This window comes from Cajanus cajan, chromosome 7, assembly GCF_000230855.2.
Source record: "Cajanus cajan strain Asha chromosome 7, NIPB_CcT2T_4, whole genome shotgun sequence".
Lineage (NCBI taxonomy): Eukaryota > Viridiplantae > Streptophyta > Magnoliopsida > Fabales > Fabaceae > Cajanus > Cajanus cajan.
The window spans coordinates 39,214,687-39,239,114 of record NC_138523.1 but is presented as its reverse complement, the minus strand read 5'-3'; the positions used below and the strand labels follow the sequence as shown (position 1 = coordinate 39,239,114).

The window sequence follows — 24,428 nt, the reverse complement described above, 5'->3', positions numbered from 1 at the left end:
TAGACCAAACATTGTTTATGTTGTGAGTGTAGTTAATCAGTTCATGCATGACTCTTAAGAAAGGCATATGCAGGCAGCTGACTGGCAGGGCCGACCCAAGCATAAGGTTGTTGAAGCCCTAGCTTTAGGCCCCCAAAATTTTTTTTTACTTATAAAATTTAATGAATTAATTGTATTAGTATTAATTTTGGTTTGTTGGTCATTGTCTAAGCCTAGCATTGTAAGGACTGAGGTTTGATCCTAGTATTATATTTTTTTGCTGAAAATTCCTTTTTTATGGGTGACTGTTGATTTTTTTGCCACTCTCATCTTTAAAAGGCCTAACTTCAAAATTTGCTTTAGATCTCAAAATATGTTGGACCGACCCTATTGACAGGATCCTACAATACTTGAAGTCAAGTTCAGGGAAATGATTACTATTCAAAAGAGGAGACATCATGTATATGGAGATATATACTAAGGCAAATTATGCAGGGCCAGTCATACATAGGAGATTTAGTTCTAGATATTGCATGTTATTGGGAAGGGAATTTGGTGACTTAAAGGAGTAAGAAACAGAATGTAGTTGCTCGATCTAATGTAAATGCTAAACTCCAAGCCTTGGCATAGGTCTATGTGAAGGGCTATGGATGAAGATTATTTTTGATAACTTAAGAAATAAAATAAAGTTATCTATGAAGTTGTTTTGTGACAAGTCAGTCATCAACATTACTTATGATCCAGTCCAACGTGACAAGACCAAACATATTGAAATAGACAGATACTTCAAAGAGAAGTTGGACAATGGTCTTATTGGTACGGCTCACGTCCATTATTTAGCAATTTGATGGAAAGTACCGTAAATAAGAATATCTTAGAAAATTTGATATTATTTTATAATCTTTCATTATTTCCTTTATTTATGCTTATTTTCATAGTTACTTATTTTAAGGACAAATGTATCTCTATAATGGGGTAAGAGAAGAATGTAATTAAGGTAAAAACAAATTAATAAAATCCCCTCTTTCTATTCTATTTTTAGCTATAATTACATCTACACATACTTCTATAGCTAACTTAGTATCCATTTTAGTTTGTTGATCAACTTTTTTTTTTTTGCTCAATAGTTTGTTGATCTAAAACATAGTATTTCATGAACATTGAAAAACTGTTCACATCCTATATCAGATGCTCATGCACCAACTTGGCCCAAACACAATATGGGAGTATCTTTACCTAGTCAATATTTTAGAGACTTATTTACACTTTTATTTATATAATTTGTAATATTATTATTTAGTTTTAATTATTCACATTTAATACTCTTAATTTCACAATTCAAATTATATTTCTTACTTTAACCAATGAAATTTGCTTATCAAAATTGACTCATGTAGTATCGCACTCAATCCTTTTAAATAAGACCTTGAATTCAAATTTTATAAATTGAAAATACATTAAAAGAAAAGATCTCATTAAACGTGATAAGACAAATTTTTTTGACTAAAATTAATCATCAACAAAATTATTGAATAGTTGATACCAATAACAATTTTCAAAAACAATATATGGTCAACTTAGCATTGAGAAGTTGAAATAGATACACTAAAACTTAAGTTCAATGCTTATTATCTTTGTACACATGGAATAAATCAAGTTTCTTCAAATTTTCATTTGACAATTAATAGAAACAACAAATGTGTAACACATTATTTTGTATAAATTAACAAAGAGAAAATATATAAAATAAACAAAAAAAGAAAAATGTAAACAATGTAATGGGAGTCGCTCTTAATTTAGTTATTTTATATACTTTTTCCTTTATAGATTTTTACAAATCAATACTACACCACTCCTCTTGCATTCTATTATTAAATGAAATTTTGAGATGCGAAATTTAATTGATAAACTTCATATACTGAATGTGAATAGTTAAAATTAAGGAAATCAAATTCACACTAGTACTATAGTTTATCAATCCTTGATTTAATTTCAAGCATACTGTGACCTTTACTCGTTAAAATTTAAAAATAGATACGATACACCTTTACTAATTTACTTTGGAAACAAACTCGCTTTAAGGAGCATTTTTCAAAATGTAATGTGTATGCGGAAAAAGGTAAGTAGGGAGCTAGACATGATGGGGATTACGAACCGTAAAGTCTCCAAAAACACTAGCAGCTTACCCTAACGCCAAGGGGAGGTAGCATATGCTAAAATAACCGATTTGTCATTGACGTTCATCAGGATCAGCCCAGATTAAGTTAAATCTTTTCTCTTCCGATATAATTGAATTTTCTTCTCTAAAGGATACACAATTGAGCTCTCTAAATTTGTTATTAGATAATTCAACAACGGTCCTACAAAATTGGATTAGTACCATTCCTTTAAAGGAAAAACTAAAATTCTCGCCGTCTCTTTAAAAATATAAAATTTATTTGTTGTTACACTCAAGCAGATTTCAACTTGGCTGATGTCAAAGCGATATGAGAGAGGATTCTGTGCCCCACAAACATCAGAAAAGCTCCCAAAAGACCAAATGTTTTGAGTGTAGTGAACAGGTCCAGCTGCACACGAACGAAATTGAGATTAATATTTCAGAGGAATAAGTTGGAACAAACTGATAATATTGCCGTGCCAGAAGATAAATGGAATGAAAATGAACAGTGACCCAACAAAAACAGCTATGGATCAACATCACCAGCTCTGCCAGTTAAGCATGTTATCAGGGGGAGATAACGCTTCTGATTAATAATAAATTACTTTTACTCAACATGCATCAATAAACCACCACATGAGTGAACATACCTTCAACCAGAAGAGTACATAAAGTAACAAAACTGCGCCAATACCAACATGGAAAAGGATCGCAAATGTAGCAGGGACCGTTGAACCAGGGAAATTCTTTAGGTTCACCCCCAAACGCAATAACTGCGAATGACAAGAGAAAATAAAAACCATTGACTACATAAAGGAAGATAAGACCAAGTCAAAGGAAAATAAAGCAGCTACACAACATTGCTGTGCCAACACTGAATGCAAGTGGCAAAACAATCCCTCCATCTTTCAATACATATGAAGCAAGGTAAATATACTTATATATTATGAGTTAATTACCTATACACTGTCAGTGTAAAGTTCTTTTACACTGGCAACCAATTATATCTTTTAATTGTGCCATGTCACTATAAATACATTTACTTTTAACAATGACATGGCACAATTAAAAGATATAATTGGTTGCCAGTGTAAAAAATTTTTACACCGACAATGTATAGATGATTAACTCATATATTATTAGCACATGTAGTCCAAGCCTCTAGACTGACAATAACTTGAATGTCAGCAACCTTAAGTGATCAGACCAGGACACCATAGAAGCCTAATTTCATAGATACTATGCAAGTCTTGAAAGTTTTAAGCAGTGTCTAGTTTTAAGCAGCGTCTGACATATCTTGCATGATAAATTTTTACAAAAAATTATCCTCGATAAGTCATGACTCAAGCAAACACTGCTCTAAATTTGAAATGCTATTTTTTAGTGTTCCAAGCAGGTAAAGACCCTTTTCCCTTCGTAAACCATCTCCATTTCCCAAATCAGGGACATATCTCAATCAGAAAGAGTTCCAGAGGTAAAGTGAGAGATAGACCACTCAATTTGGGTCTCCATTATCCAACTCATATTATCCAATAGTGTTTTGTCCTAATTATTCAGTTGATATCACCCAATTTCCAAAAAATACATCTTTTGCACATTCAAGTGATCGTTGACTAAACTAATACAGATTACTATCATAAAAGCATATTTACCATAAAAATAAGTAAAATGTCTAGATAACCACATCACATTTTCTGTTTCCATTTCACTTATTTTTCTCATTATCTCCAGTGCCTTTTCTCTTAAATAGGAACAAGTAGATTTGTGCCACTCTCTAGAGGGAATTATAATGAAACTTACCCCAACCAAAAAGCCAATGAATGGCAAAAGGATTAAACCCAAGAAAGCAAGAGAGAGTTTTTGGTCTGGTCTCTTTTCAGGAGCCCTGAATATATGGGTAATCTCTGCTTTGGGCCCATATCTTGAGTAAGGGTCAACAGGAGGTGGTGGAGGGTGGGCTGCTTTCTCAGGTGCTTCTGGAAGATCTAATTCAACATGGCCAAGTAGCTGTAAGAAAGAGTTCTCCTGAAACGCAGTATTTTCACTCAGATTCACAGTAGACTATAGGGAGAGAAGGGGGGAAGAGGGGAAATTAATAATGGGGAGGTAGTGCGCAATACCATCATAGCATCACCAACAGTAAGCTCAATGTCATATCTACCCGAGAGATAAAACAGTTTCTCCACCAGGCCAAGAAAATCCTACAAGTCAAAATAACAATGTAAGCAAAGCAAGAGAGAGAGAGAGAACCATAGGAGGAAAATGTGAATCAAAATAATGTTATAGTATTCCCTGATATAAAAGAAAAACAAAAAATGATAAGCAATTGTATTACAGCCAAGCTCAAAAGCAGTGTTAAAGCAGGTCAATAATTCCAAGTTAAAAGATAAAAAGAATCTTGCTGTTCCTTACCAGTGATTAAAGTTGCAATATGGTATAATCAGTAAATAATTTTTCATTTGATAATGCTCATCTCTTAATCTTCCTTTATATCGGAAAATATACATACCATAGAGATTAATTATGTGAATTCAACAGTATAATAGCTATTTATAATATAATGTAACAAACTGAACAAGTACTCAGGGAAAGACCTCAAAAAACCCAGACAATGAAATAATATTATAAGAGATACTTAACAAGAATTATCTCAAACTTCTTGCCAGTATTTCCAACCACAAAGACGTGTTCAACCTTTGTCTCATGTCTCAACTTGATAAATGCCTGCAGAAAAACAAAAACCTCAATAAACAGCATTTAAATAACATTCATTTGAAAGGTCTAGGAGGGCAGAGGCAACTGCAAACCTGATGAGGCTTAAAAACCTGACCATGAGGTGTTGTCAATTGGAAAGACAACTTCAACTTCTGTAGGTGATTAGCTGAGAGTGAAACAACGTCATTTCCAGCCAAATCTAGCCTGGATAGGTAAAGCATAAATGAAAGTCGAAAATTAAAAATAAATAAATAAATCAAAAGCATACAAGAGTTACAAGTAGAAATGCAGCAGAAATATGAATCATATTTCAGTTAAGACTTCAAACACGATAGAATGACAATCAACTGACATACTGATCACAAAACAAAAGTATCCTAAATATCACCAAAGAAACTTACAAATAAGATATTAAACAAAAATAGAAACATACTTTTTCTGGGTTTCAGCACTTCCAATATTACTGTTTAGAACTGATATTTCTGCATTGCCGACTTCAATAATTCCAGTGACAAAAATTGGTACATGAATTTGGCCTCCGGTTGCATAAACATTTTCACTGCCACAATCATGAAGCACAATCTAAAAAATAGGGTAAAATGTTATCAATATACAAAGATACAAATATACCTTGATGTAACTTAATTTAAAATAAATAACTAAATTAAACAAACAGGAATACCTCAAAAACAAACACATATGTTCCCACATCCACATTCTTTGGAAAAGCATCCAAGAAATGAAATCCACTTTCTTGGTCATACTGGAGTTCCTGTGTCATGCAAAATAGAAGGTGCCAGAGATAAGAAAGAAACACAGGAAACTAAATGATTGCATCAGAGGGGGAAAAATATTCCCAAAGCCTCACCCCTCAGAAGAAATAATTGACTCATCACTCACCTTGCTGTCAATAATAGCAGAATCTTTTGCACCAGTACTAAAAGCACGGACAACCTTAACAGTTAAAGGTGGTACAGCTGAACCAAGCACTGTATTCACCTTAACCTAATTAATTTTGTAATAGAAATTTGTCAGATATTCCCAACAGTAATGAAAAGTAGAGTAAAAATGTTAAAGTATTACACAATCACAAATCTAATACAACAACGAGGCCACAACAGAAAGTAAAGTTGTATGGTTGAGTGAAGCAGATTCTGCTGCAGACATTAATGTAGAAATGCATGCAGAAGAAACAAGCAGCAACAAATAGGGAATAATGCAACCAGAATGCAAGAGCATGTTAATCACTTTAAAGAAACTTTTGAAAATTCATGGGCTAATAATAGCAAAAGTACTGTCCTATCAAGACAAAAGATGCCTAATCTCAGAACTGTGAACAGCTTTTGTAAATTTTTCAGAGATTAAGACCATCAACAAGAAGATTATGGCAGGAATTGCGGAGAGAACTATAACTTACAGGATAGCTGAGACTCAAAATGGACTACAAGTCTACAGCCAAATAGCTACTAGGTCATCATTCACCAACTATTTCATACTTTCCTTTTGTCAGACAAAAATGTCAAATGACATGATAGGCATTTGGATTACCCCCACCAACAATTCATTATGTCCCAAATTCTACGAAAAACTAATTAAAAATTTATGACTAACAAAATAAGGATTCTAGACACATTAACTTAGTTACATTTACATACCTTAAGCTGGCCTTTCTTGGTCAATGAATAAACTGTTTCAGGGAGTGACAATATCAATGGAATGGAAATCCTACACCACAATAAGAAATCCACATTACATATTATCACTGGACATCATGAGGTCAAGTAATCAGCAAAGAAACAGGCAAAAAAAAAAAGGAAATATCTCCATAAAGCTGCAATTTAAAATAAGATTGTTCTTAGAAAAGCACTTGCCTGTTGCTCTCTAGAAAAGCTAACGACTCAACTTGGTTAAAGAAGTCCTTGGCATCTCCTGGGATTCCAACGCCCAGGAAAAATTTTGCCAAACCCAATATTTTATCCTCTGGAAGCTGGAAAATGCAAAGCCAAAACATTAACATTAAATGAATAGATTGAAAAAAATTAAATAGTATGTCCTTACATTCCACATACATTTATTTTTCCAGAAGTTACAGCAGCAAATGCAGTAACCCCTCTAACAACTGAAGAAGTTGTCGATAGAAAACCACGTTGCTCATTTCCACCAACAAATTTCTCATCAAAATAAAAGGTTTCATCGTCTGAAAAATGACAATAGGTTCACATAAGTCCCATATGATGAAGTATAAGGAATAAAGAATGGAGCTATGAACAAATAGGGATAAGTTTGATGAAACATGAAACATAAGGATAAATTTAGAATCTACCACTTACCAAAGAACAAATGCTATGAACAGACACAAGGGCTGCAAAACCCATGCTAGGGAGTTCTAAATTTAAAAATAAACATTTAACAGCAATCATTTTGAATAAGGTAAAAGCAAAGCTACAGATACCATATTTCTCAATGCCATCAAAAAGCTTTACTATGTCATTTTTCACTATATTGACCTGCCAATATGGAGCTAGTATAAGATACTGATAGAAGTGCCGAGACAAATTATGTCAGCAAGATTCATCAAAAGCTAGAAAATAACATATAACAAAGGCTTAAATAGATATTCAGCTAATTGCAGGCAGCAACACTAGCAAGTTTAACTTCAGTTTCATGATATGTCCCATAACATACTAACTATTTATGAATTATGATGCAAATAATTTCATACGCATGAATTTCTGGACAATGTATGAATATTATTACAAACTTTTAAAAAAACAGGCAACCAATATAAGGATCCAGAACTTTACCTTAGACTGATCAATTTCAGAAGATGCTAGTGAGATTACTCCAGCAAGAGCTTCAAGTGCTAATCCTGTGAAGTATATGATGAGATTAAATTGTTAGCATGGATAAAGATAAAATGCAGCTATTGCAATATTCCGAAGAATATCATGAAACTAGCTTCAGCAAAAAAAATATTGAGCATAATGGCATACAAGAGAGAAATTTAAGTATTAGATTTAGGGGAAAATTTAAGACAGTTTCTAAATGAAGAAGAGAATATTTTCGAGAGAATCTAGATAATGAAGGCAGTTTCTTATTCAGTCCTTCCATTATGCGAAATGGGAACTAATTCCAAGGGTAAGGGTAAATAAGTACCACTTCCTAAATACTAATTTCCGTAAATACTAAATGAATTTTAACACGTGATGCATGAACCCATTCGACATAAGATACACGAACTGCATGTGATTCTGAAAAATAAATTTCCATGCAAATTATTACCAGCAGCATAGGTACTGGACTCTGGATTATCAGAACTATACCGCCATCTTCCATCACTTTGACTGAGAGCCTGCCAACAATGAAGGACAAAAAATAAATGTGCAAATCTCAGTTTGAATTGCAATTGCAACAACATTAATTTGATGTGGGTTACAGGCCAGGGGGAACTAATAAGTAGAGTGAGGTTCTCATACTGAAGCCCCTATCATCTACAACAGATGAGGCCACAATAATAGTTACCAAGAAGTAAACCTAGTTCCCATCTTATTTAATAGAGAACACAACAGAACAGACCTTGATTGATTGAAAAACCCCATCAACATCAGCAAGAAGCACATCAACATTAGAATCCTGATCCTGTGTACAAGGAAGAAGGAGCATTCAAAAGTAGGTAAGAACCATAACACAATATAATATCATTTTTTTCTTGTTACAACAATAAAATACCACATTTACAACCCACAAGTCACAAATTAAAAAAAAAAAAAAAAAAAAAAGTTTCACGTCCACTATTTAAAGAAAAATAACATTAGAAAATTAGGCATATTCAAAAACCATACAGATTGAATGAATAGGAATAAACTTCATCAACGAACCAATATTCCCTAACGAAACGACTCTAATAAAAAATTAAAAAAAAAAAAAAAAAGCCGTGCAAAGTAGCTGCTAGAGAATTACCTTCATAAGAACCAAACCTCCAATTGAGTAGTATATGTCAAGCAAAATACTTGCATCATGCACATTGGCTTTAAGTCTTGAAGCAATATCCTATACAAAATTAAAAATAATAATAAAATAAATACTAGCATTAATTTTCAGCTCACCGATAGAAATTTCATTAGCAGTCACACTCAAACTGCAACCAAATGATGGTGATGATAATGACCACACAAAACACAATTACAAAAGTACCTCGAAACCCTCCCCGTTAACATTGCATTTTAATATTTTGTTAACTTTCAAGGCGTAGAACAAATCCTTGAGCGGGGAAGACGAGCCTAGATTCTCCAACACTTTCTCACACGTGGCGGTGCTCGAATGAGTCTTCTCTTCGATTCCAAGAATCTCAAAAACTCTAAGCGCCTCGTACGCGTCTTCTAAACTGATAACAGATCAAAGAGCGACAAATAGTTGACTTAAGCTACGCAGAACGCATAAAAATCTGAAGAAAGCGACATAAATCTAATAATCCTTTCACCCTGGGATCAGAACCAAACGCGGCGTTTTTAAGTTTTTTAGAAAATTAAATGGAATCAGCGAAAAAACAACGTAATGTGAGGGATCGCAATGCGAGGGAGTTTAATTAGGGTTTTGTGTGGACCTTGCGGAGGCAGGAGCGAAGAGGTGGACGGCGGCGGATCGGTGAGAATGAGAGACGGAGGTGGAGAAAGGGAGAAGAAGAAGCAGCAGAAATGTTGTTGCTGCTGCTACGTGTGTTGCCATGGTGGAGCAGCGATGAATCGAAACGAGAGAGAGTGATCCCAATTCAAAAGGGAAGGGATGACTTTCTTAATAACGAGAATGTAAAGGGTTATAGCAGTGGCATTTCCACGGATTCTGACTTTGACATATCAACTTAAAACATCTCGATCGTTGGATTTGTAATAATAGATCAGATTGTGACACGTGTATAAAATATATTTTAACTTAAATGTACACGTGTCACAATCTGATTTACTATTACAAATCCAATGGTTTAAATGTGTAAAGTTACCCTAACTTTCCCCCTCCAAAGTCAGGGAATCTATTTCCCATTTCCACTGGGTGGACTTTGGATTGTGTCTGTGTTGCTTTTTGTTGGCTTCAACCATTGCATCACATGATTTATTGTGGTTAAGCTAATAATATCAATTAGAGCATCTCCGGTGGGGTTGTTTATAAGCAATTTTTGTGTCACATCATTGTCATATTAACTCTAGTTTATTTTATAGGTTATTTAAATTTTAGCAAAATTGTTTTTTACTAAAATTTAAGTAACCCATAAAGTAGACTAGAGCTATGTAGCAGTGACGTGGGGGTTGCTTATAAGTAGTCCCCATTAAAGATGTTCTTAGATTTATATTAAAAATATTCAAGGATCGAGATGATTGCTTAGTGTTTACAAATTACAACATTTTAAATCAGTTTTTTAATTTTTTATTTTGAGGTTAAATAATTTTGACCCAATTTTTTAAAATAATTACATTGTGGCAAAACAGATGTTGTATTAGATGTATGAAGTGAAATAAGAAAGATATAAAATATGATGGAAACCTAAGAGTACACGAGAGTTTGTTGCTGAATGAAAGGGAAAAATAGATTGTTTGACACTTACTTTTTAATGTCTTTGTTGTAGTTTTGGTAAGTGTCGTCGGTGTTAGACATAATAATTATGTCAATTAGTTTATCTTTGATTAGTACATAATCAAATAGAAAGAGTTTGATGGGCATTAGAGGCCATAAAGGGGCAAATACAAACTGGTATTTGCACACTCTTGTAGGACAATGTCCTTACATCTTCCATACGATTCGGTACTCACTAATGTTAACACTTTGAAGAAGTTAATCAAGAAAGGGATATCACAATTCTTAGACCTAAGATTTGGTTTTCCTTGCAGAGAAAAATTCCATGGTGCATGAAAGCTATTTTGATGATTTGATCAAAGCAATGGAGGGGAAGGTCACTCCAACTACTTGGTAGATAGATTATGTGAGAAATGCCTTTTACACTTTTAAAATAAATAAAAGGGTTGTAGTGAGCAACATTTATGATCTTCATTCTCATTTTTTATCTCCCAAAAACCTACAACAACATGTTATGTTCTCATATGGTTAATACTTGTTTTACAATTAATAATATATTTTTTATTTCTTATGTTATTTATTAAAGGCATTCATGTCAATTCACATTTTTTAAAAATTACCTACATACAAGAAAAAATAATTAAATAAAACATAATATATCTAATATATTAAGTAGGTCTATCGTATACCATATGCACTAATAGTCCATCACAACATTCACCTTAACTCCATTATTTCTAGTTTACATTTTTCTTTTTCAATTTATTTTCTCAAGAAAAAAATTTCATATGACTTCTTAACCTTAAAGGTGATATTTGGATTGATGGAAAGTGATGACAAATGAAGAAATATAACCAAAAGGTATTAATTCAAATTGTTTGACATTTGTGCTCATTAACCAAGGATTAGGGTTCGATTCTTAACTTGGGCAAAGAGTCACGACTTGAGGTATCACTTTACCTTTGTACTAACCCAGTGAGAAAAAATTATACCTATTAAACAAAAAAAAGGATGGAATGTAATATAATTTTAGTATGTTTCATTATTTGAAATTTGGATTTGTTAAATTAGAATAAAATGAAATTGTCCATAATGAAACCCGTTTGTTGTCTTTTAATTTAAGGTTATACGCCATAATTAAGTTAATCTTTTTTATCATAATAAGTATACATAATTAAGTGTTAATTTTATTTTAATAAATCTTGTTTTAAGAGTCTCAAACTTGATAAAAAGTAATTGATGAAGCTCCATGTGTTACAAGTCAATCTACACATTGTTTGACTTTTTTGTATGCGTGCCTAAAAGAAATGTTCCATTCCCTAGTAGTCAATTCTTTGATACAACTAAGAAAAGAATGGTGAAGATGAAAAACAAGCATTGCATTATTGATGAGGTAGATCAAAGAAATGGAGTCAGTTTTGCAAATGATGTTCCTATAACCAAGGTCCTAATTTTTCTTTAAACCTTGGTAAATAGCATACAACTTAACATAAATGTTTATAGCATAGCCACTAGTTCTTGAAAAGACTTTGATCCACTAGCCACAATCATCTTATAAAACTACTCCAAAGCCTAAATTTCCTAGACTCTTGAAGGAGATCTTATCCATGTTGATTTTGACAAACCCTTGTGGGAGAAAGAGCCATTTGATGTGAATACTTTGTCAAGTAGCTGAAGAAGAAACCAAAGTTTTTATGATATCTTGATGAAGCTTATAGATCTAGTTGTTGGTAAACTAGAATGTCCATTTGTTGTCCTAAAAAATTGATGTTTTTCTTGACTTTCAAAGACTCCAACTAATTGTCGCAAACATAGCACCATCCTTTGCGATTGAAAACAATTTGATTCACTTCCTAAAATCATCTTGAATGAAATTCGACATAGATGAAAAGCTCCTTTTGTCCCAAATTTGGGAGGAAAAAAGATAATCTCTTAGTAGATGAAGAAATTTTTCTTAAGGAACACCATACCTGTAATAAGAAGGGTCGAAGGAAAAATGATGAAAATAAAGAAAGTCATTAGTAAGAATGCTTCCAAATAGAATGAGCCAAAAGAAGAATTTTATATTTTTTGAAATATTCAAAGACCACACAACCAATTGTAGGAGTTGTAACAGGTATTTTGAGTAGACTCATCAATGGAAAGACATTGTGACGCATATTTAGCATCGTAACCACGACCATTAGAAGGCCCCCAAGCCATAACACCCTCAACATTCTCATTTAGAAACAAATGTTGCAAAAGTTGATGTAATTGATGAGAAATAATGGAAGCTAATAATACCTACCAAGTTCCATTAACAAAAACATTTTTCACCTTCAAATCCACGACTAGGTAATTGACAAAGGAAGCTCATGACAAATAGGACCTTAAGAATCCACCTATCATACCAAAAGGAAACATCCCCGTGACTGGTACTATAAATGAAGCCACCTTCAAGGACATCTTTTGCTTTCATTATAGAATTCCAAGTGTAGGAACCTCCCCAAAATGCGTGCATGTGAAGAATATTTAAGCCATAAGTTATTTGTCATCAAGAAGCCAAACCTAAAGTTTGTCCTCATTATGCATAAGAGACCGAACATGCAAACTCAAAAAAGAGACATTGATATCCCAAGCTTTTCTCAAACCTAATTCCCCTAAAGATTTTGGTTTAGTTACCATTACCAATCAACCCAACAAAGGAGATCTCCAAAGGAAGGATATAAAATGAGCATCAATATTATCACATACTCCTTTAAAAATTCAAATGTTTTGCATGGTGTATGCAGGAACAACTTCCAACATTGATTTTGCTAAAATGGCTTTTCCATATTGTGTAATTTGCTTTTACACCCAATCAATCTTTCTTGAATTTTATCAATAAAAAGTTGAAGTCCCTTTTCTTAACTCTGTTAGTTAAAATAGGGAAATCAAGATATTTATCAATACGACTTGTGAGACCAAACTCCAAGATAGATTTAAAAGCCTCAATCTTATCCCTGGAAACATGGATGTAAAGAATCTAAATTTCCAAAGATTAATTTTGAAACCAGAAACTCTACAAAACATATTGAGGACTTAATAAGGAAGCCTAATGTAGTGGCTTTAGTGAATAACAAACAATAAAAAAAAATGAGAAACTTGGGGTCCCGAGCTAAAAAGAGACATAAGTTTCCACTAATCAGCTTGAACTTTTTTTTTTGAATAAAAATGCAAATTTCTTCATATAAAGAATGACAAGGCAAGGACACATTGGATCCCCTTACCTCAATGCCCTTATTAGGGAGAAACCATCAAGGATTTCACTATTTCATTTGAGTGAGTGAGTGAGAGAGAAAGAGAGAATAAATGGTTATGCAACTCATAATCAAGTCAATAATTTTATGGGGAAACCAAACCTGATCAAAGTAAGCTTAAGGATGCCCCAATCAACCTTATCATATAGGTTTTAGAAAGTCAATTTTGTATAATAGATAACATGTTTTACCTTTCTTCATGTTCATATGATGAGAAATCTCTTGAGCAATGATAGTGTTATCCATGATAAGGGTTGCAAAGTGGGCTAGGCAACAAATTGGTAAGGCAAGGTAGGCATGTCAACTTGCCAACCTGTCAGGCCAAATGGTGGGGTGGGTTAGATTGGTTCATGAGCCCATTTTAGTTTTAAATATTTTTTTTTGTAACTTATAGTGTGTGTATGTGTGTGGAGGTTAGGGTTCCCAAATTCAACCCCAAAGGTTCTCATTTTTAAAAAAAGTGGAGGAGACTTCTTTCAAAGGTGCATCTAATTTTCTTGAAGTAAAAGATGAAATAGTGATTTGTATTTTTATCATTTTATGACATTATAGTTTCAGTTATGTTTACCTAGTGAACTTTGTAGACTTTATATTATGATATAGTCCTATTATTGAAAGACTATTATTAATTGTGTTGTGGTTTAGTTTTAGTGAGACAACTTGCTCTTGAGTGGGACTGACCAAGATTTTTAGTCCACTTTCAGAAAATGGGCCAACTTACCTTACCCACCCCATTTTTCATGGGTTGGTGGCGTGGTGGGTCAATGTGGGACGGATTGGTCCGTTTTTTCACCCCTAATCCATAGGGTCATGTGTAACATTGCGTGTTTTAATGCTTTATTACATGATAATATGATATATGTTGTTATCTATGATGTTATATAGTTGTTTTTAGAATTCTAAGGGTCAAAGTATCCTTGAGAGTTAAGTTATTTAGAGTTGCTTAAGTTGAGGTCAAAGTGAGCTTTTGGCCACCCAACGAGCTAGAGTATAACCAACGTCGAAAGCCACAAAGAGTTTTTTCACATTGAGCGAGATTAACTCACCCAACAACAAGCTCTAAAGAGCTTTGGTTGCTTAGCAAGCCTACCCATTGCCAAACGAGAGCTCTATTTTGTGGAACTTATATATGGTGTATCTTTTACATAATTTGTTGGTATAAGTTATCCTCGAGTGTTAGAGGATAGTAAACAAACTAATTCTATATAGGCTTAATTATGCATGTTAAGGTCGTGATAGAGTTATACCTAAGTTGTTCTATTCTTGACAATAGTACTAAACTTTTCTAGAAGTTGAGAAAACTTGAGAAATCAAATTTGGTCACCATGCTAGAAGTTGTTTCTAGTTTTATACTAATGTTTGTGGTTTGGTAAGGTCAAGATAATTAGACTGCTCACTAAGTTGTAAGAGATCTCCATAAATTATGTGTAACGACACATCAATTGTTTAGTTGCTCAGTTGTTTAAGTTGTTATTATGTTTTAATAATGTAAAACTAACTTGTCATTTAAGTTGTATATATTGCTTAAAGTTATTTACTTTTATATTTGATGATATGATGTTTTCTTTCACAAGTTTACTGTTATATTTCTGACAAGTATATCAATTCGTACAAGTAGTTCAATGATGAGTATAAGTATCATCTTCAAGGGACTTTTGCAATACATGGTACAAATCACTAATTATACTAAATTAAATTATGGTTAATTGCATTTTTGATCCCTCAAGTATTGTAATTGTGCAATTTTGATCCTTAAGATTTTAATTAAGTAATTTTAGTCCCTAAAGATTGTAATTGTGCAATTTTAGTCCTTAAATTTTTAATTGAACAATTTTAGTCCCTCAAATATCATAATTGTGCGATTTTAATCTCTCCTATTAAAAACTTAATAATTTTAAAATTTTAATATATATATATATAATATTTTAAAATTATGCAATTATTTGTTTATTTAAGTTAACGTATGTTATAATTTTTGTTAATGTAACAAATGATATATATTTATTATTACTAAATAAATAAAATTTATATATTGTTAATATTTTAATATTGCTAATAAATTAATATCAATAATATTTTTGTATATTTATAGATAAATTAATAATTTAATAAATATAACTTAGTATATATTAATATAGTTTTACAAAAATATAAATATATTAGATAAGATATGTATATTTCTAATTAATATATTCATATTTTTGTATATATATATATTAAAATTATTAAATTTTTAATGGGAGAGACTAAAATTGCACAATTGCAATCCTTTAGAGACTAAAATTGCCCAATTAAAATCTTAAAGATTAAAATTGCACAATTACAATACTTGAGGGATCAAAAATGCAATTAAATCTTAAATTATCGGGAATGGAAACTTTGATTGATTGTGAAAATAAAGGAAGTGCATAAACAAAGTGCAAATCACTAATCTTTTTAGTATTTCTATGAACATTTGAAATGCATAAAATGATATTAACATAATAATAAAATATGTTGGGGTTTAACATCAGCAAACCATCTTCTTATGTTTAAAAACAAACTTTATTCCAATTGTAATTCAGAAATTATCATTCAACTCACAAATATAATCAAACCTTAATTTCTTATGAGTCTAATCTTCTTGACTAAGTTAACAATTCCTTACATAACTTAACCAAGAACCTAACAATAAGAACAAAAGTTTATGAGTAACTAATATTTACTTTAAGGTAAACACTATTAATTGCTTTATTTCAATTCAAAGGTTCACAAGTATTTTTCAATTGTTTTAAACCCAGAAAATCAAGTTAAGAGAGACAAAATCATAACAAGTATTAAGCAAAGAAAAGGGTAATAATACTTAATAATAACTAGCATTAATAACTTAGAATGTTCACATGAGAATAGGTATGGTTACATCAAACCTCAACAAGGGTGAAATTAGCTACACATATACATGGAGCACAAGAAAATGGATGAAGAAATTAAGAAACTTGATCTTGAAGCTATGAGAGCTCTTCCAACTGCTACACACACTCTAGGAAATGTTCTTTAATGATTTGTCTTCAAATCCCTTAATTTTAAGAAATAACCTAATGAAGTTAATGAGTATAAGCATGGTGTATCTTCTCAACTAGCTTCATTGATACTCCAATCTTCATTCATGGAATTGTAACGACTCGCCATGATCGTCACACTTCGCACAACATTACACACTACTGAAAATATATATACTAAAATAGTATAATAAAATATTTACAATACAAGTTGATAATCAAGCAACCAACGACAATCAATTATATACAACAAAATATGCTACTATAAGGTAGCTTACAAAAAAATATCTCTCTCCAGGCACCTCTTGTGGCCTCTAGTAGCTATCTCCCAGCATATCCTTACCCTGCTCCCATACCAACGTATGATCATCGCAGTCCAAACCACATGGAAACACGCAAGGGTAAGCTAGAGACAATAAACAGCTCATAATTATCAAATAAGAAACACAACTATATAATCATCTTCACATTTGATACAAAAGATAAACAACACATATATTACACATCTTAACATCATTTTAACTTAATTCCACATATCAACGCTATATCAACACCTCTCAACAAATACATGTTTAAAACAATTTACAACATAACAACACTATCATCATCCTCAACAGAATCAACATACAACACAATCACAACATACAACACAATCACAGATTAACAACATAACAACATAGATACAACTTTTATCAACAACAAATCAACTCATCAACAACTTATGCGTCGTCACGCATTTCAACTCGAAGATCTCCAACAACTGAGATTGAGTAGTCTAAGTGGCATAAACCCTACCGAATCCAACGTTTGACCTATCTCAACCAGGTCAGGTATAGTACAACGTTAGGAACTCCGAAGAGAACCAGGTATAGACAATAATAGGCGATTTCTCAGGTGTGCCACTTAGACTCAGAGGTCCAGTACTACTGTCAGGACAGAAGGGTTTGGGTATGAGCCTACCACGGCCTTAGCTAGCCTCACCAATCCACATGTGGAGTTAGCCCACCCACTGTCCTCCAAGTACCACACACCCTCCAGTACCTAGTCAAAGACTACATCTCTAACTAGATACCTTACTCAAGTTGGTCATTCAACCATGACATGGATCGACTATTTCCATGTCGCCCACACAGTACTAAGGGATTCAACTTTAAAACAACTTTCAACTTTAAAAAAACTTTCAACTTATCACCTTAGTACTATGTATCTCAACATCTGGCCGCTTGTAATCAGTATAGCTCGGCCTGGCCCCTATACCGTGGTCGCTTTATACACGTGTGCCTTGACCTTGCCCACACACGGGATCAAATAAGTCCTAGAAGAGAACAACACAACGTCCACTCCAAGGGACAACTTCCCAAGGAGGGTTTTCAACAAATTGGGCTCTCAGAGCACCACAACTATCTCAATCTGCACAATGAGATGAGCAACTTCGAAAACATCTCCTCTAGTCCTAGTGATCAACAACTTATCATCACAACTTAATCAACTTAACAACTTAAACAACATACAACTTTTCAACTCATCATCTAAATCAACATTCAACTTGAACAACATAATTTATCAGCACAACAACTCATCACAAATTGTTTAACAACATACCAGACAACATCTCATTTCAACTTTAAACAACACAATCAACTCAACAGCTTATTAACTCAACTCATAATTTACAACTTAATCATCATAAAATAATATATTTTCAACACATGACACCACATACAACTTTATAGCAACATACAACTCTATACTCAACATGCATCTTCATGTAATTATACAACTTCTTATTCAATTATACAACTATGCAACTCTTTTCTAACAACTTAAAAATATTATCATCATGCACTTCACAACATATACATGTCCACACATAATATATATAACAACTTTATCAACTTAATTTCAACTAGCTTCAACAATATCATATATTAGCAACACACAATATTTTCCTCGCATAACACAACTCATACTACATATTTACAGCCCATAAATCATACCAACTTAAATACCCAAACAATACTAATCAACCTAAGCACCCAAATGAGTTCTCAACTCACATACAACTAACAACTTTACCATCTAACTTCCCTTACCTGAAGATTGGCTCAGCATTACCAAGAGCTGAGAAGAAGTGGAATTTCCTTCTGAAGCTCAACCCGGGAACCTTTATCTTTCAAAAGCAAGCTTTTCTGGCCCAGAGTCCTTCTCTCTAAAACTTCTCTCTAAGTTTTCATTTTCTCCCCCCCCCCCCTCAACACCTATTTATAGAGGTTCAGGAGTGGCCAGAACGGCCTGTTCCGAATCCGGAACGGCCCGTTCTGCACCCTTTCATCATGTGTAAAAATCACATGCAGAACGGCCCGTTCTGAAATCAGAACGGCCCGTTCTGGGACTCATCCAGAACGGCCCGTTCTCCAATCAGAATGGCCCGTACTCCCTCTGGAACGGCCCGTTTTGGGGTTTGGAACGGCCCGTTCTCCCTCCAGAACGGCCCGTTCTCAACTACAATTTCTAGGCCAATTCAGTAGTTTGGAACGGCCCGTTCCAGTTTGGGAACGACCCGTTCTGGGCTACTGAATCACCTAACCTACTACGTTACAGGAACTCAAAGCTTCAAAGCTGAAATGAAAATGGTGGAAGAAACTATAGAATTATGTGCCACTCTTCTAGGAAAATAAGCAAGAGGTAAAAAAACTTGCTAGAAGGAGAAATTTCTTAACAAATGCTCCAAGATGAGAGCAAAGAGCTTTTTAAGAGAGAATTTTGAAGCTCAAATTCTTATTCACTCTAAAAGTGTCCAAGGGGGAAGGAATTCAATTTATAGATTTTGGTAGCTTATAGTGCAAGTTAAGCTAATCATGGTTACATGTAACCTAGGTTAGGTTAACTTGTACTTAAGACTACTAACTCTAGTTACAATTTGAATTTTGAATTTTTCTTCTAAAAATGTCATTGCCCTAGATTTAGAAGAGCTAATAGAAACATGCCACATAGTAAGGTATAAGAAATGTGACTCATATCAACATCCTAGATCTAGAAGAGCCAATGAGGGTTACCATATAACCATGTGCCAAAAGTGTGACCAAGTGTGACACATGTGGTTTGTTCGACTTGAAAGGGTCATTTCCTCTAAGTTGAGATTTGGACTTCCTTTGAGATAAAAATCTATCATTTCTCAAGTGAAACCAAACCTAATCTCCATCCTGAATTTAGTTTGTTGTTCAATTTAGTTTTTAACCTTTTCATGTAGCTTTTTTTTACAAATTTTGTCCTAGATACTACATTTTAATGCAAGAAATAAGTACTATGGACCACCCTATTATATGAAAATTCTAAATAACGTAAATACTCATCCCAAAACTTATGGTTGCCTTTTAGTAGTACTGATGGAAATATGTCAAGGCCAAGGAATCCAAGAGGTTATATATTAAAGGAACTAAGAGGAATGGGATGATTTTGAAGACTTTCCATATGTTTGTAAATATGTTTGTATAGGTTTATTTTGCCTTTGTATTTGTGAGGCACTTTGTTTACTTTTTATAGATCATTGTATAATGATTTTAGAGTAGGTTCTTTGGAGACTTTTACCCCATTTGACCTTGTATTAAAGGTCGTTCATTTTTACTTTTTCAGTAGTAAAAGTGGGATGACAATTAGCAAGGTGTGTAGGTGTAACTAGCAAATGGATCAGAGTTAGGTCTAGGCCAAATTTTACATATTGGGCTTGTTTTGTTCCATATTTTTCAAGGAATTGATTTAGCTAGGTCTCACCATCATTTGGTGAACCTAACTAAACCAATTCCATAATTTTTTGATTGAACTTAGTATGGAACCAAGCCCATGGCCGCCTACCCTTTCTCCTTGGTCGGATTTGCTTGTCTAGCTAAGCACCTTGGGGAAGCTTATGCTACAAGTTTCTAACTTAGCTTACTTCCCAAGAAAGCTAAGATAGAAGCTTGCTCCACAAGCCTCCTAAACTAAGGTGGACGGTCAAGCTAAGCCTACCATGGTTCACTTGAACCATGGTTAAGCTTAGCTTCCTCCACAAGCCACCTACTTCTATAAATTCCTAAATCTCTCATTTGTAGACACTTTTGATTAATGAATTTCAGAATTTACACAAATTCTCTCTTCTCAAAGTCACCTAGAATCCGTGGAGAACTCTCTCTTTAGGTTCACTTCAAGGTTTCCAACCTTTAAGCTTGGTTTCATCAAGCTTCTTCACTCTCTCAAGGAGTAACCGAACTCACCTTGGGTGCTTCTACACCATTGAAGATTTCTTCAAGGTGTTTCCGCCATCTTCAAGTGTTCTAACCTCAAAGAGCTAGGTCTTGGACGGTGGTGATTGAAGAACAACAATCTTCTTCAACTTTCTTCCATCAAGTACCCTCAACATAATGGATAGAGATCTATTGGCTATTTGTGTTTGTTCATCAATTTATGGGTCACAAGTAATAGAGAATACAAGCTTGGTTCCTAGTCTGTCAAAGAGATCTCTATAAATGACTAAGAAACTTAACATTTATCAAACACAATTATTTTGGATAACTTATGCAACCTAACAACCTCTCTAAAGAAAAGTCTTAAGATGTTATTAGCATCATCCACTTTATAGTAGGTATAAAATAAGTTATTTTACTAAAATGATCCACCATTACAAAATTAGAATTCATTCCCCTTTGGGTTCTAGAGAAACCAAGGACAAAGTCCATACTAATGTCTAGTCAAGGGGAAATAGAAACAAAAAAATGGTGTGTATAGTTCATGAATCATTACTTTAGACTTTGCTTGTAAACAAGCTATACATCTAGAACAAAACCTTTGGATATCTTTTTCTCATATGGGGCCAAACAAAATATTTCTTTAAGAATAGTCAATGTTTTTTCAACTCCAAAATGTCCTATGAGCCCACCTTCATAACTCTCTTTTGTTAAAAGATTTCTTACGATTCCTTGGGATATACAAAGTTTTCTTTCCCCTAAAAAAGATAGAATCCATCTTTGGCCTTATGGTCGTAGTCAACAAAAATTGTTTTAAAATATAGGTATTGCTCACACAATCCCTTTATGTTATCAAATCTTAAAATTTGACCATTATTCTAAGTATTCTTCGTCTAAGTAAAACACCTTAAATTTACCCAACAAAGCCTAAGGTCCCTTAATAGAAACACTTAGAGAAGAAAGATAGTCCTAGACTTGAGATAGTAAGGATAGACGAGGCATAAATTGCTAAAAAAAAGTCTTCAATGTGTCTCCTCCTCAAAAAGAAAGTAATTGCTTGTTAATTTTGATAAATGAAATTGAAAGAGATACTCTACTTAAAAGAGAAGACCTAAATACCACAAAATTCCCATTAGCCTCCTAAAGAAAAATAGTACTAATAGGGAGTTCCATTTTTTTCCACACGAGTAAAAGGGGCATGAGTCTCATATAAAAGAAAAGGATTAGGTTTATAGAGCTTGACCATATCCTTAACATGTTTTCATGTGGTTTTACCCACAACATTACAAATCACAAATTAATAGACATCTTTAAAAATTTTAATAAAAATAATTATGAATAAAAAATGATTAAATCTTAACATACCTCTCAAGAAATTAGGAGTTGTAAAAAATATTTGCATGGTCACATTGAGGAGAGAGTGGGACCACCTCCATTTCATAGTTATGTTATGGCCCATCATCATTAAATGTATATTAAATGCTTGACATTACCTTCATATTAGTTGCTAGTTTCGCATTATTCCTATATCATAATTGGTTGCTAGTTTCGCATTGTTGCTTTCATATTGGTTGCTAGTTTTGATTGTGCACAGGTCCCAAATCCTTGAGATTAGTGGATATGCCTTTGTTTTTAATCACATACCCACCATCACTTGAAAGACCCATGTGAAGACAGGAAAGTCTTTAAGAGGTCTATTTAATTTCATCTTATTTATTCTCTTTGGACGATTGGGAATCCCCTTTTTAATGGCCCCACTTACTTAAATTGAGAGCATTTGTCTGCGAGCAAAATGTGTTGAGATTTTGGCTTCTTTCTCCTATCCGAGATGGTAGGAGATTTTTTTTTGGCATTATTTGAATATTCCTTTTGTTTCCATTTTGATTGGTTGTTACTTTTTTCTCTGCACAATCATCCATCTCTGATTGTGGAATTTATTGGCTAGTATCCCTAAGTTGACCCTACCCTTAAAGCTACCCATTTCTTGGACATTGTCAATTGTACTAGTTGTTGAGGCTCACCATCATTCTTCTTCGTGGCATTCTGGATAACAACACCTTTAGAAGAGATTTTTGGATTTTCCTTAACTGGAATGTCACATTCCCTTGTAAGGTGGCCATAACACTCACAATTTGTGCAAATTCGATAAAGACCTTCATATCAACTTTGTACCAATGGCCTTTAAGCCACACTTTCCCACTACAAGCATATTCAAATCAATGTCAACACAAACTCCAACAAATTAACCATGCCTAACATCAATTATATTCAAATAAACTTTTATTGGTTTCCCTACTACAACAATAAGGCTAAAAAGATCCCTCATCATAGAAGACAATATTGAAACTAGTAAACCTTACTGTAACGTGCATAAGGATGAAACAATTGGCGGGAGAGTTAGTTGGAGCACCAGGACACATGACAAAAGATTCGCAGATAGTGGAGACACGACGCAACCCTCGTGAAAGGAAGCACAAAAATAAATGGAAGGATTATGAGCTGAATGGAGTATGAAAAAAATGGTATCTAGCTTACGTCTGATTTGATTCTTTTCTCTCTGTTCCCTCTGATTAATTCTCCTTAAACTGATAGTTCTCAATTCTTCTCTCCTACGATTCTCAGGTTCTAAGGTGTGATTGAAGATCGACATTTCATTTGAAGCTTTTCTATTTGCTGTTATTGTGGAATTTTGTTGTTGATTCTGAATTTTCTTTTAGCAAATTAAATAGAATCCACAAACGTTTCACTTACCCAAATCAGTGTTTTTTTCTTTCTTTGCCTTTAACAAAAAGAATGAAGGAAACCATGTATGAACAAGGAGATAATGATCAAATATCATTCATGGTCTCTCCTCCATCACTTTCTTCCTATACAACTCATCATCAAGCTTGATCATATAAAAACCATGGCCAAAATCCATTAGGGTAAAACCAATAACAGACTTTCAAACCTTTTTTAGACGCTTTCTCAACATATTATAATTAACACTTTTACTAACATCTTGCCAAGGGGTGCTCAAGCCTTCATACACCACATTAACTATAAACATTTTGGGTTTCAAGCAATTCTCATCCTCAAACTCTACATATGCAATTTTCTCCTTTAAAAGATCACTCGTGGTCGAATACTAGATCATCTTGTTCTTCATGACCCTATTCTTGAGAGAAATGTTCTCATTGCCCCCTCTATTGTTTGAAAGTTCTTTTTTGTTTTTTAAACATGTTCACTCATAATACTCACAAAGAACATTTAGTTATCTGTCACCTTATTTATTTTTTATATATAATAACAAGAATAAAATTAGAATTAGAATATATAACATCACTAACTTTATTTCATTTTATTTTTATCTATGAACCGTGATCTTTTCATCCCACTTAGATTTTTAACATAACTCATTACCTTTCTCAACATTAGTCCAACAGATCAAATAAACGTGATCCCACGGCAGAGAAAACAAATATTTTCCAAAAGA

General features: G+C 33.4%; 1 protein-coding gene across 1 annotated transcript; it reads right to left on the bottom strand.

The window, feature by feature from the left end:
- Nucleotides 1-2,238: 2,238 nt before the first annotated feature.
- On the bottom strand, nt 2,239-9,672 carry LOC109792854 (dolichyl-diphosphooligosaccharide--protein glycosyltransferase subunit 2). The gene is made up of 19 exons (XM_020352306.3): nt 9,456-9,672; nt 9,047-9,236; nt 8,813-8,902; nt 8,429-8,491; nt 8,135-8,204; nt 7,657-7,721; nt 7,305-7,359; nt 6,922-7,049; nt 6,724-6,839; nt 6,508-6,577; nt 5,753-5,857; nt 5,535-5,624; nt 5,286-5,434; nt 4,945-5,056; nt 4,778-4,861; nt 4,258-4,338; nt 3,938-4,162; nt 2,788-2,910; nt 2,239-2,546 (listed from the first exon to the last, which is right to left on the bottom strand). The coding sequence occupies exons 1-19, from the start codon at nt 9,575-9,577 to the stop codon at nt 2,430-2,432; spliced, it is 2,055 nt and encodes a 684-aa protein (XP_020207895.2). The 5' UTR covers nt 9,578-9,672; the 3' UTR covers nt 2,239-2,429.
- Nucleotides 9,673-24,428: the final 14,756 nt, after the last annotated feature.